General features: G+C 42.3%; 1 protein-coding gene across 3 annotated transcripts in view; it reads right to left on the bottom strand.

Moving 5' to 3' along the window:
- Positions 1 to 14,103, bottom strand: part of anapc1 (anaphase promoting complex subunit 1) — a 33,210-nt gene that overhangs the window by 4,248 nt on the left and 14,859 nt on the right. For 2 of the 3 annotated variants that reach the window (XR_003833545.1, XM_029450115.1), the window contains 21 exons: positions 13,934 to 14,073; positions 13,668 to 13,786; positions 13,385 to 13,515; positions 13,085 to 13,225; positions 11,286 to 11,438; positions 11,001 to 11,082; positions 10,413 to 10,504; positions 10,098 to 10,232; positions 9,644 to 9,726; positions 8,981 to 9,059; positions 8,798 to 8,872; positions 7,921 to 7,973; positions 7,632 to 7,779; positions 7,310 to 7,506; positions 5,440 to 5,526; positions 4,992 to 5,109; positions 2,435 to 2,512; positions 2,266 to 2,333; positions 2,001 to 2,139; positions 1,094 to 1,180; positions 1 to 22 (listed from right to left, as the gene is read on the bottom strand). The exon at positions 1 to 22 is cut by the window's left edge and continues 74 nt beyond it. Coding sequence is in view for 2 of the 3 variants with exons in the window: in XM_029450115.1 (XP_029305975.1) it covers positions 1 to 22; positions 1,094 to 1,180; positions 2,001 to 2,139; positions 2,266 to 2,333; positions 2,435 to 2,512; positions 4,992 to 5,109; positions 5,440 to 5,526; positions 7,310 to 7,506; positions 7,632 to 7,779; positions 7,921 to 7,973; positions 8,798 to 8,872; positions 8,981 to 9,059; positions 9,644 to 9,726; positions 10,098 to 10,232; positions 10,413 to 10,504; positions 11,001 to 11,082; positions 11,286 to 11,438; positions 13,085 to 13,225; positions 13,385 to 13,515; positions 13,668 to 13,786; positions 13,934 to 14,073 (2,227 nt within the window). In the remaining variant the exon portion in view is untranslated. The remainder of the gene's footprint in view (positions 23 to 1,093; positions 1,181 to 2,000; positions 2,140 to 2,265; positions 2,334 to 2,434; positions 2,513 to 4,991; positions 5,110 to 5,439; positions 5,527 to 7,309; positions 7,507 to 7,631; positions 7,780 to 7,920; positions 7,974 to 8,797; positions 8,873 to 8,980; positions 9,060 to 9,643; positions 9,727 to 10,097; positions 10,233 to 10,412; positions 10,505 to 11,000; positions 11,083 to 11,285; positions 11,439 to 13,084; positions 13,226 to 13,384; positions 13,516 to 13,667; positions 13,787 to 13,933; positions 14,074 to 14,103) is intronic. The other variant, XM_029450116.1, reaches the window with a different exon arrangement.

Raw genomic sequence — 14,103 nt, 5'->3', positions numbered from 1 at the left:
ACAACACGAGAGTATCGTCTCTCTGCAGACGCAACACAGATTAAGTGAGTATTAAAACACAAACATGTCGGTGCATTCGTTACATAAATGAGCAGACATCTTCACAACATGTAGACGAGTTCAAGACAGCAGAGTTGTGTTTCGCAGCTGCAGTGTTCATTTATTTTACTGATTTATTAAACCATTATGTTTTTTCCTTCTGCAGCTTTAAATGCATGATCGATTTCCTTTTTTCAGATTCATGTCTCTATTTGTTGCATTCCGATGTGTGTGACGGTGAAAGTCGGAAACATTTTTGCACTTCTCCATTTGAGAACATAGCGAACGCAAACCTTATGATAAAAAATTGCACGCAAGCAGCCAGATTTTTCTTTTCCCCCCGTTTGTGCGCGAGAGTTCATATTTCAGGAAGTTTTTGGACGTTGAAGCGTAAACACTACTCACAGACTTAAAGTGCATTTAAGTTTGTGCTTTTTTTTTTTTTTTTTAAACAGGGTTCAAATCATGTCAAAAGGTTTTGTGAATTAAATTCAAGGACTCAAAATTGCCATGTCATTAAATTCAATTACACAACGTTAGAAGACGTTCCCCTCCATTTCACTGTTGACCTCTGTGCAATCCAACTCATTAACCCAAACCTTTACTCTTAACATGGGAGTCAAGTGATTAATGAGCAGATTGAGCATTGTCGTGACAATCTGTACAATCTATTCTAAGTCTTTAAATTACCCGGTGAATCACATGTGCTGTACACATAAAGTTCCCTTGTGTTTGAAGCTGACAATCTGCCACGTTGCTGCACATGAACCTGAAGTTCCTGATCTCAGCGCTCTACATTTAAAATCAGCTTCTAACTTCCCAAAGGATTCATTTATTTATTCATTAATCTTGTTTACAAAGTCTTTCTCACACTATGTTCAGATGTCCATCAAGACCGCAGACACTGTTCAAACGTGTCAGCTGATCCAGACACATATTTAAAGTTGGCGGTTGTCCATTGATTTAGTTTAGTGCATGTATTCTCTCTCAGGACTGTAAAGAGCCTGCGATTAAGGAGCTCCCGAGTTCATCTACGTCTGTGTGTTGAACTCACGTGTTTTATTTCATCGGATGCTTTGCAGAAGAACTCGGCGAAGGAGACCAAGGCGGGCTCTGAGGTGAACGTGGAGATGGCTTCAGGCTACACAAACACACAAGAAAATTGTACAATTTTATTTGCAATGACGATTAGGAGGAAAGTAAGGAACGATGAATGCATAACAAGTCAAAGAGAAAGGCGAGGAAGGACAGTGAGGAAAAGGCCGGAATAAAGAAATGCATGTTGTGTTTCCATCCGGATGTGCAGATGTATTGACAGCTCACACTGAGAACATCAGGAAACCAGTAATAGTCTGTCAACCACACAGCTGCCTGTTGAACCTGCAGTGACAACCTGCCAAGACTGGACACCACCGGGGGACGAGGTCATTCCACTCACTTCTACTTAAAGCCAGTTATTGGTGCAGACTTATTTCTTCAAATGTGTTTCAATCCCTGTTATTAAAAGGAAACGTTTTTAAAATCAAAACTAAGGGCGTTTTCAGACCTGCAGTTAGTTTGCTTTGTTCCGATTCAGAGACTAATGTCATACAATTGTTGCATTTGCCCGTTGGGTGAACAGAAAAAAGTCGATCCCAGTTCCTCAACATCGAAGGTGACGTCTTTACAAGTCTTCTTTCGTCAGTCCAAAACCCAGAGATTCACTTTAATATGATAGAACACAGAGGAAAGCGTCTCCATATTTGAGTCTGAAAACTTCCTCAAACACTACAAGTGATTTACTGAACATTGTAATTTTATGTCTATTTTCTGAAGATGTCATAACATTTCCAGCAAGAAGTTTTAATTATAAAGCCCCAGCTGAGGCTTGAACACAGACGATCACAGGATCACTGAGCTCTACGGAAACTAAATGAACCTCTTGGTGAGATTGTGTACGTGTGACATCTCCACGTGTTTACCTTGAAAGCTCTGACTCCAGGGTTGCGGTGGTTGACGGTGGAAGCCAGCAGGCTCTTCCAGCCCTGAGGGTCGTCTTTGTAGGGCAGCTGGCCGGCCCGTAGTTTAACGTACAACACCCCATCTCTGGACAGGATGGACCTGAGAAGGTGAAGAACGAAGGTGGTCCTTAATCATTTCCTCACACTGTGCATTTTGTGTTTTCAAGTGACTGATTAAACTAGTTTTAAACAGATGACAGTGACTCTAATGTCCCTCTATACTTACTTTAGATGCTGTGTTTCTTTGCTGAGGTCTACGGACAGTTCCCAGTATCGTGGCCCCTTCACCTTGACCTGCAATAAATACAAATGAAAACATAATATCCCCAGCAGAGAGGGAGCTGACCAGTCTAGTTTCCACTGGACTACAAAGTCCAGAAGACATCAGGCTTTACCCGTTTGAGAAGGTGCAGCTCGGGAAGCATGGTGGGAGCCATCAATTCTACCGTCGTCTCGTCGTACCACTTGGTTCCCTGAACAGAAACAGAAAATGTCGTCGTTACAACATACTCCAGAACAAAAGGGTCGTATAAGCAAAGTTTCACAGCTTAAAGTTCAACTGTAAGATCCGTAAACACATTACAGCTGCACCGAAAAGCACTGAAGTGACACATGCTACATTGCTATATGTATCCAAGCATCGCTCTTGTACTTTAGCAATGGAACCGTTTACTCTAATTACACATAATGTTACTAAAAAGCAGCAATACAGAACAGAATGCAAAAAAACAGACTCTAGCGGAACAGCACGTCACAAATGTAAAAATAGGTAATTTGTTGAAATGTACTTTGAGGTGAGTCTTTCCCAAATACTTCAATTAAAAATATACATTTAAAGTCCCTGTAAGGAAATGTTTTCTGTCCTGCAGTTCCACAGAAGATACATTCACACAACAACACTTGTGAAGTTTAATGTGTATGAAGGTTTGAAGGTTTGATGACTGATGATGTTCATCGTGTCAAGCTGCTATGAATTAAATTGAAGTGAGGAAAGCTGTCAGAGGTTCTCATCACATCCTCGGTTTGAGTTTGCTCTGGCACGTCTGTTGCATATCTCTCTCCCTCCGGTCGTCTCTCTTCTATCTGTAAATTAAAAAAAAGGTACAAAAATGCCCAAAGAATGCCGGCGGTGCGGCTCATTCTCTTCCCTGTACGAGTGAAGAACGGAGATCGTCTCTCCGAGTGATCTGGGATTTGAATTTGCAAACTTCCAGACACAAGCCATGTTGCTTCAGTAAACCTCTATCACCTCCCCCTCCCATTGGTTTCTGCTTTAGCACACAGCCACACTGGATTACTGTTTACTCAAAGCTTTGAAGAAGAAACACATCATCGTTTCAACTTTTAAATGGCTTCTTGCTAAATCACGGCTTGAAATCAAAAACACTTATCGGCTATAAAACTTCAAACGGCTGCAGAAGAACAGGACTTCTAAAATAGTCACGGATATAAAAAGCAGCAACAAAACCTCACATTTAGAAATGACTGCTCCTGTAATTCAGGAGCTATTTACTGCGCCTGTAGAAGACGCAGCTACAGTATTACAGTACATGGGGCACACCACAGACTGGAGGGAATATCTAAGCATCTGATGTTCTGGTTGAACATTAAAGACAGATGCTTGTTGTTCTTAAAAGTGTCTCAGGCATCAGGACTCGCTGCCGTTGTCCGTCTGCTTCCTGCTTCAAAAAGGAAAATAGTCGTGACACATGATCCAAACGACACAACGGTGGCCAAGTTGAATGGACACGCTGTATGTAGAGTCTTGTGCAAAATTGGTCACGCAAAACCGGAAGTGTGAAGCAAAGTGGCTCCAACTGGCAGAACAAAGAGGAACCAGAAACCCTCGATGGTTTCACTGCAGTGTTTCTGGACTTTCAAAAAAATCAGCAATCCAGACAAGTTTCATAGAGTTTCCACGACTTTCCTGCAAATGACAGTTTCTGAAACTAATGGTTTGAGAAGACAGTTCATTACAGAGCTTCTTCACATTGGAATCTTTCACCAAAGCACATCAAATACTCCCATACTCATCCAAACAGCTGTTAAACGGTGTAATAACCATTACACTCATCTTTTCTCTCTCTTTTATAACGCTCCATGTGTCGATCTTGTCACATGTATATCTGTGTGTATTTCCGGACAAAAGAAAACTCTGTATGTGTGTGTGTGTGTGTGTGTGTGTGTAGCACATATAACACCTCAAGTGTGAGTTGCAGGAAGCCGTCCAGCTGACGGCCTCGTACATGTTGTTCCTTACAGTTTGTGTTAGCATGTTCGCGCGTGTGTGGTTGAATGTCAAACAGCTCGTCAAGAGGAAGTGCAGCTATGGACAATTTAAAAGTACGTGTGATAAAGATAGAGAATGTGCATGCTATCGTACAGAAACACTTTACAAATTGTATGCGAGTTTTGTGTCATCCAACAGTAGACAGAAGAACACAGGGCATGTTAGCTTGTAAAGTATTGTTCTAACTGTGAGGCATCAACAGCCAATAACATCACAACATGTACGTCTCATTGTTAATTATACTCGCAGCGTTAGAACTTTCAAACGGACAGAAACATTAGCTCTGGGGTTTAGGTCCACTGCTGCGCCAACAACAGGACGATTGTTGGCTAACGACCAGCTCTTCTGAGTCACTTTCTTTATGCTGTTCTGACATTTTTTAACTTCTGATGTATGAACTTCCAGTAAGTGCAGAAAAAAAGAAGACGGGGCTTAAGTCACACATGTTAGCTGACAGCCATGGCTGGTAGGAATAACCACTAATCAAATGTTATAGTCCTTATTGCTTCACATCTGACTTTAATTCATTTTTTTATTAACACACTTTAAGACAAAACTACAAAATCGGCCTCTTCACTAAAGCGCTTTTTGGACAAGTGCCTTACTCGAGGGAAGGGCAGCTCATGAGCAATGTGTCAGGTGACCAACCGTGATGAACTGACCTTGTAGGTGACCTCTAAGAGGGCATAGCAAGGCTTCAGGGAGTCCACGTCCACGGGGACGAGCAGGCGTGGCTCTGCAGCCAGCACGGCCAGGTGCCGCAGGGCCTGCAGGTGGTAGCTGCAGCAACAAGAGCAACACACAGCTTAAACATGATATACTTTGACAGCAAGTATTAGGTTCAGTGATTTTAATCAAGATTAATCCTGATACAAGCTCCCACTGCTGGATGGGAGCATTTGTGTACAGCGTCGGCATTTATGAGTTGCTTTCAGTTGCATGATGCAACAGCGGGCAGGGTTTAAGGAAGTTTACACTGTTCACACCCTCATACATATTCAGTCCTTCTTGGACTCTTTGGATCATCACATGCGACAAACAAACTTAATAAAGCATCTGTATACACAATCTGTCTTGTAATTATAGTGTGTGTTTGTGTGTCGGCCTCACCGGTTGTCAGTACTGTGAGCAGGAAAGTGAGGGTACAGGGCGCACAGCAGAGCAGCGATGGCGGAATTGGAAGTGCTGAGAGTGTACCTGTAACGGCCAGAATCAAACCATCACAAATGCAGAAAATACAAAACACATGTTTAAAAATACAGCGTTCATTACCGCAATAAATGCAGGAATGTAAAAGCACAGCCAATACTGCAAACTCCAAATAAAACACCTCACTCCGTTAGTGAAACCAGGTGTGTGCCTGTAATCTAGGAAACGTCATCACAAGACACAACAGAGCCCCGTAAACATTAGAATTGGCCGTTAAGTGTGTGCTTTGACTAATGGAGGCATTATAATACATTTGGGTGAGACAATAAAGGCTGTTTGTACATGGAAGGTTACTTGTGAGAGGACTTATTAACGGTCAGCTGAGGTAAAGTACGCTGCTCTTATATTAAATGGCCCCTTGGGGAATCTTTAGCATGTTTAAGAGCCTCTATCGCACTGAATAATACGTTTACAACACAAACACACTGGCGCTGTATGATATCCAGCAGCTGCGAAATGTCGAGTCACAATGGAAAGTTGTTTCAAAAGTGTTGAAGACTGAGGACAGAGCACCTGACTGAATGTCTGGTATCAGTATCAGTGACCTCGACAGTTCCAACTAATAATATCATACTGAATAAGGAAGTAAGTCTGGTAACACAGTGCGTTTCAAAATGGGGTTATATTATCGGACCTTAAACAAATGGACGGGAAATCGATGTGCAGATATTTTGATAATTAATTAACATGCTGAAAAGGAGAAAGTATTCTTTGGTTGAATTGCTCACAGCCATTAACATGTGGAACGGTCTGCAAGCAGATATTGACTTGTTTTAAGCAGGAGGGCGGGAAAGCAGTGCTCTCCTCTCGTCACCAAATATGGTTAAATACTTACGGCTTCAGTAAAGCGCCTTGTATTATTAACCAATAAACTTCAGATTCTCCCTGAACATTAAAGACCACTTCACAACTTTCAACCTGACGTCAGTGTGAACGCCACGTGTGACTTCGGAAGGAAAAACGTAACTTTCACTTCCCGGCTAAAAAAAAAAAACGAATTAAATGGGAAGAGAAACCAACTGAGCAAACAGAAAGAGAGAGGGAAATAAGAAGGGAGGAAGTGTGAGAACCTCCATGACAGATTAACAAAGGAATAACAACAGGTGAGAAAATGAATGAAACAAAACAGCGATGTCACAATAACGATGAAATGTGTGGAAAGCAAATGCAGAGGGAGAGAATGAAGAAAATACAACAATGACGTGGCACGCTCTGCTCACCAGCGTGAACGTTAACATGTGAACAAACACAAAGGTTCATCTGTAGGTGGGTAAACATGTGCAACATGTAATGAGAGTGGGAGGCGATGTTTCTCTGGGAAATACACAGGCCAAGGTCAGTGGTTGGAGGAACCTGGTGTGTGTGTGTGTGTGTGTGTGTGTGTGTGTGTGTGTGTGTGTGTGTGTGTGTGTGTGTGTGTGTATGTCATTCATTATGCACAAGACACTCAAAACAGACTTGTTTGTATTTGTGTGGGTTACCCACGCAGAGTGTGTGTAAGTGGTCTACCTGGTCCTTCCCAGAAAGTCCCAAATCTGGTGAGTGTGTTCGTGTCAGTGTGTAATTTGAGTCTTGTAAGCATACAGCAGCAAGACACACACACACACACACACACACACATATATATATATAAAGGATCAAGAGTATTATGTGTTGCCTGTAACTTAATCTGAAACTGATACCATGATCAGTGACCTTTTTGGTGTGTGTGTGTGTGTGTGTGTGTGTGTGTGTGTGTGTGTGTGTGTGTGTGTGTGTGTTGCCACCTCACCTTCCACCTCCCAGGAAGAGCAGGCCCAGTGCCATGTGATGAGCCATGTGGAAGCCGTAGTTCATCTCGCCGCCGGTTCTCTTGTGGAAGAAGCGACAGAGCTGCAGGACCTTCAGGTTCCCGGTGCCGGACATCACCATGGACATCGCCAGCAGAATCATCGACAGACCGGTCTGCAGGTTGTAATAACCCGTCTGCTAATTTAACCGGAACACATGTTGAAGAGGAAATATAAGAACTCATTATCTAAAGTAGACGTACGTGAGGCACTTTTCACGACTGGGACGATCTTGAAAGACTTATAACAGATACAAACACTTACAACAGCAGCTGTACCAGCGAAGGACATGATCTTCATGAAGGTCCTGGCAAACTCGTAGAGGCAGTCGAAGGCATCGGAGTTTGCAGAGCCGGCAAAGCGCAAGCCCAACGCCATACAGGCCCCGGCAGTAATGTAGTCTTGAGCTTGGCTGAGAGAAACAAATAACATGATCATGATCAGACGCAGGAGTGGGACACGCTGAAGAACATCCCGACCACAACTACAGAAGCTGGTGACATAAAGGTACTGTATTCATATGATAACAATGACAAATAACTAAAATACTTACGCCATTGTCTCCATGTTGATGTCTTCTGAAGGGTCAAAAGTCCCCCTCATGATCTGAAAACAAAACAAATGTTCTTTCTGTCTGCTGTCTGAGCATTTCAAACATTTTAAATGGGAATACAACTCTCCCAGTCGAAGTAAAAACATGTAAGAAACATCCAATCACCAAGAATAAAAAACGATTTCCCCAGTGCAACTATGTAACTCTGCTGCAGCGTTTTTGTCCCTGATTTAACACAACTGTTCCACATGTGTGAAAGTTGTAGCTACTAGTATTTATTGGCATTTGAGATATTAACCAAACACAAAAAGAAAGAAGTTGATAAACAACTGCCATTAATATGTTTCTCTAATCGATCCAATGTTTGCAAAACGGGGAAAATACGTCCGGCACACAGATTACTTTATCAACAGACATTTATATTTCTAACCATTTGTAACAATCTTTACAGCAGACTAATATTAGCAGTGTGAGGTTCACTGCTTTGCTCCAGCACAGTAGTCTTTAAGGTGTTTAAGGCATTTTGTTCTGATGACCTGTCAAACATTTGATTTTCCAGTAATGGAGTCGTATTTATTCATCCAAGAGCCTCATTTCTGCTCATGTTAACTATACAGTTCTTCTTTGTGTCCTCCGGGAAGGAGCTACTAAACAGTGAGTGTGTACAACAGCAAATGGAACAGCTTTGAAGAACCCCCCCCCCCCGCATGAAAATGAACCAACCCTCACGAGAAATTCTTTACAAGTCACAGTGACTTGTTGCCTCGTCTGAAGCATCACAGCTCCAAATATGTCAGCTCAACAATGCTGTGTGTGTGTGTGTGTGTGTGTGTGTGTGTGTGTGTGTGTGTGTGTGTGTGTGTGTGTGTGTCCTCACCTGGGGTATGTTACTCTTGACCCACTCAGTATTGGGGAGGATTTCATCCCACATGATAATACACCGAGCAAGAGTCTGAGAGCAGAGAGGCCAGAAGGAGGAGGAGAGACACAGGTACACCAGATTATTGAAGGGTGGGAAGAATGATCACACACACGCACTACACACAAACGTCACACTAACCCTCAGCAGCAGAAACTCTGGCTTGATGAAATCCAGCAGGAACCAAGTGTCTGGAGGTTTCAGCCAATCAGCGATGGACCTAGTGGACAGAACCAGGAAGAGACGAGGAGGTGTTAATACCGTCCTTCAACACCCTCTCAACCAATAGACAGACAGCATCCGATGAGCCTCGAGGAAGACAGGAACCTCTTGAACAATATCAGAAAGCTAGAAGATGGAGTCTTGTTCTTCTGTACGACTGGATTCACTGAGGGGTGAGATTTTTCATCAGGCAGGTTAGGATGTCCTGCTCGACGTTCAATTGGACAAAAAAAAGGGTGAAAAGTAGAAAGTACGACTTCGGCCAAATTTATAATACTCAGCGTCATCGTTAACGCTGAAGAGGTGGATGATTCTGTACCTGCCTGACAATTTGCTATTCATAAATGTACAATACTGGCTTCAAGGTTTCATTTTAAGATACATTTTCTTATTGTTTTGTATCTCAAAACGTCATAGAATAATTCCAGGCACAATTCCCTGACATTCAAGGACCCAACAGAGCACAGTTTGAGACACGGGTCGAGGTTAATTGTACTACTGCCTGAACTATCTACTAAACAATTGTCTTGTTTAGTTCTACGATTGAAACGCTGAGTCGATCGATCGTTCCTCTTTTCTCACCTGTTGTTGGTCTTGAGGTAGATCATGGCGAGGGCCAGCGTGGCCCCAGGACACGTCACATCTACATTTATGGTGTCACCTTCCTGAAACCACCAATGACAATGTTAGGAAAAAGCTAAATAATTGGTTACCTATCCAACCACAGTAACTAGTCGGCTAACTCCAGCAGTCGTGCCACTTCGCAAGTTAAGTGTTGCAATCAACTTTATTTGAAGAGGAGACGAAATGAAACCTAAATATGAAAGAATCTTTATGATGTGAAATGCTATAATAATTTCCTTGACTTCAACACATATGGAACAGATTGGCAGCTCCATGAAGATATAATTAACAAAACAGTGTTACATTGAAGCAGCATGTTATTACAGTGCAGTGAAATAACACTTATTACACTTGAGATACACGTTATTGCACTTTTCTTCTAATAGAAATAGAAAAGGATTTGTCCATGCACCTTTATTTGGTAGCTGGGGGACTTGTGTCTCTCCCTGCTGGCCCCGGCCTGAGCTCTGCGGTGGCCCCCCACCATGTACTGATACAACTGCTCAGGGACATTCAGGTCCGTCATCCCAATCAGGTTACTGCCATGCTGCAAGGAGAGAGCGGAGGGAGGATGGGGACATGAAACACAATTATAATACAAAACAACATTTTAAAACTTTTTCCGATCGTCTATTTCCCTAAAACTGTCTGAAATAACAAGCCCCGCCCACCTGGAACTTCCAGCAGGCGGAAACAACATTAAGATGTTTATTTACGTGCTACTTACCCCCAGACAGACCATCCCCAGAGCCAGTCCAGCAGCGAGGGAATAGGACTCTCTATCTGTGCAGTACTCCATCTCTGGACCGGGAGGTCGACCTGAGAGACAGAGAATCCCAAAACAAAATGACACTTTCTGTCCATGACAGGAAAATGCAAGAAACACACTCAAATATAAAGTAAAGATAGGTTTTTTTTGTTCACTTCTATTCATATCTTGGGCTGCAAAAAACAATTATTTCATTATCAATTAATCTGATGATTAGTTCCTCAATTAAATCGATTGATTTGTTTATAAAAAGTCTAAAAATGCTGGTTCGACAGAATATTTCCAACAGTCAAATGAGATGTATTCAATCGTCTTTACTATCATAATATGAGCAAATAAAACAAAAACAAAGTCCTCATGTAGAAAGATGGAACTACTACTTAAAATATTGTCTAAAACTTTTAATTGATTATGAAAATAGTCGCCGAAAACCTTCCAGTCAATCAACAAATTGATTAATCGACTGATGGTTGCAGCTCGATGTATGTTTCGAGAGCATTATTCAGTAACACACACACACACACACACACACACACACACACACACCTATCTCAGACAGCAAGACTTCAGCATTGTGTCTGTGTCCTGTTCCCTGGTAAACCAGCCCGACTCCAATTACAGCAGCAACCTGCAGAAGAGACAGAGAGGAAATTGAATGCTTATCATTTAATTTCTTTGTAAGAGTGTGTAAACAATTGCACATTCTTGATGATATTAGTGGCAGTCTGCAAATCCTAACAAACACAAACACACCAATAGCCATGTAATCACTTTTCTCAGGACACAATTCATATTATTCCTCACTGCACTGATACACTCACGCACACTCACCTGAACATTGTGTGGCACATCCAGCTCAGTGGAGGTGGGGGGGAGAAGGGCAGGGATGTGTATGCTAAGGAGGCGAGTGATAGACATATCCATGGTGCCCAGTTTGGCTGAAGACACACCCAGAAGGAGCCCAATACTGGTCATCTCATGGCCCTGACGGAGCAACAGGAAGAATCAATCTCAGTAAAATGTGCTAAAATCTTTGCTGCAGCAGAACAAATCACTTTCAATGTAACCAGCTCCAACTGTGACGGTGTTTTCATTATACCCCTGCGGATCACCTGTGTTTGTGTTTAATAAACTCAAGGTTCTGCCCACGTGTTGGAGCACAAACATCTGAAATTGATCAATTACAATCTTCAGTGTGACGTAACTAATGGACATTTTTGCTCTATATTGAAATAACTACTGCAATTATTTTGGTGAACTTGCTGAATTTCACTGGTGTGATTGACTGATATGCTGTTAATTAAACATATTAGGTTTCTTTGTTGGATGATTTATTCCTGATTGCTACTCAGTGGCCAATTTGTTGAGATGTTTTATGATTAATGATTTTGTAAAAGGATAGTTCGAGGTCAATCCCTCCGTTTAACCATGAATCTGACAGTTCATTAAACAATGCTGAAGGATATCTAGGAAAAGATGAAGCAACAACTTAAAGTCAGAAGTGTTGACTAGTTTAATTTATTTAGTGGATTCAGAGATAATAGATTTTAAAGATACAAATGAAACGTAATCGATTGTTGTTTCCAGATAAGATTCATTCTAAAAAGCAGCAACACTCAGATGATTCAAACACAAACACACACACACACACACACACACACACACACACACACACACACACACACACACACACACACACAAAGAACTGATCCAAAGTACGTCAGTTTCTGATAAACAGACACTACGCAGACAGAACACCACCAGCTACTAAGAGGCTTCAGTGTTCATGGCTTTCATTCAGACTGAAGGCTGTTACACACACACACACACACACACACACACACAACTGTTGATCATGTTTCACTGTGCAGCTCCGCAGCTCCGCAGTGTCGATGCTGTTTCCTTCTGACTATAAACCGTGTGTGTTCCTCCGAGTTCTCTTGCAACTTCTGCAAAACGGCATTTTGATCAACAAAAGCATAAAATAACGGGCTTTATGATCCACGATATAAAACAAGCTGAGCCTTATTAGGCAACGGGGGGGGGAAAGAACATTTGAGACTGGAACATGAAGCATTAAGGAAATCGTTTTGTGGATTTTCTCCAAATGTCAAGCACTTCTGGAATCTGCATGAGAACATTACATTTACAGAGAAACGCTCTTTGATCTTAATGATTCACATCCTGAATCAATTTGGGAACTGAAAATGTTTGTGGATTTTGTGCAATAGGTTCTTTAACCATGTCTTTTTAATTATGCAAAAATAAGATTTGGCTTGTTTTTCTTACTCGAAAGTGGGAAGGACTTTCAAAGTTCTCAGAGTTTCACTTTGTCTGCCTGGCTCTAATGCGAATTTACATCTCTCATTTACAGTCAACTAGAGAAACGTGTGTGTGTGTGTGTGTGTGTGTGTGTGTGTTTACTGTGTTTATACTGCAGTAAACAGTCATTTAGAGCACCTGTCTACTGTAAACTGAGCATTAAAAAGGTAGAAAGTACTCATTGAACCCAAAGTGTGTTTGTAGGGCTTTAAACACAACGTGCATTTAGTTTTCTTCGTGCTGTGAAACTCAAAGTGTAAAACAAATACCGACAGTTTCAGCACATGTATGCTTTTGTGTGCATGCACCTTGGTGAGGTAGTCGTGTATGTTGAGCGTGGCCAGTTTGGTGAGGTGTCCGTTGAGGCCCAGGGCCATAAGGAAGCCTGCGTACTCATTAGCCAGCTCAGGGATCTTTGGCTTGTTGTAGGCGATCCAGGCCGAGTCCACCTTAACACACAAAAAGAACACAGTAAGGAAAGGTTTGCTTACTGCAGAAGTGTACAATGAAAACTTTAACAACTGGGAGTTTCTATGAGTTTGTCTCAAGGGCAGTGATGTAGTAAGTAATCAGCTGCAGATATGGCCTGATGGAGGTTTCAGACTGACCTGTGAAGCAGGGGCTATCTTGAGTCCAGCAGCTACTCCGTTGTGGAAGCTGGGCCAGCTGGTCATGTTGGTAGGAACATCAATGTTCCCGCTGTTCAGATCTACCATAGTGTTCCTGGGAGGAGCGCGGCCTGGGGTTGGAAAGAAAATACACAATAAACTCTAAATGAGCAGTAAAATACACTCTGCTGTATTCCTATTACGTTCTCAATTCCCTGATATAATTCCCTTCCCACATACATTTAATGATGTTATTGTGCATCGTTCAAAATGATCACAGTACCCGTCAGGTTGAGTTTTGGGACAGGTAAAGGTTCGGTCAGTACAGGGTGATAGGAGAAGAGGGTGAAGAGGCCTCGGCCAACAGGAAGAGCCATGGTCCTCTGGCACAACTGCAGGAGTCTGTGGGGAGAAACAAAGACAAAGAGAGTCAGAGAAATACACAGTATATATAAAAGCATCCTTCATTACAGCAGGCATCACAATGACTTCTCTTTATAAAACCTAAAGACAGAGACAAGGAGACACACACACATACGTAACACTCACTTGTTCTCTTTCTCCTCTATGTACTCATGATCAGAGACCTCTGGTAACTGGACCACACTGACCCGGACCGGCCTGGAGCTCTGCAGCAGCCTCCTCACCTCCTGGACCCTCAGATCCTGACTCCAGATCAGTCCTGTGACCTGCAGAGGAGAACATATCAAACGTTCATT

Source organism: Cottoperca gobio, chromosome 15, assembly GCF_900634415.1.
Source record: "Cottoperca gobio chromosome 15, fCotGob3.1, whole genome shotgun sequence".
NCBI lineage: Eukaryota > Metazoa > Chordata > Actinopteri > Perciformes > Bovichtidae > Cottoperca > Cottoperca gobio.
This window is presented reverse-complemented; position numbering and strand designations above follow the sequence as displayed.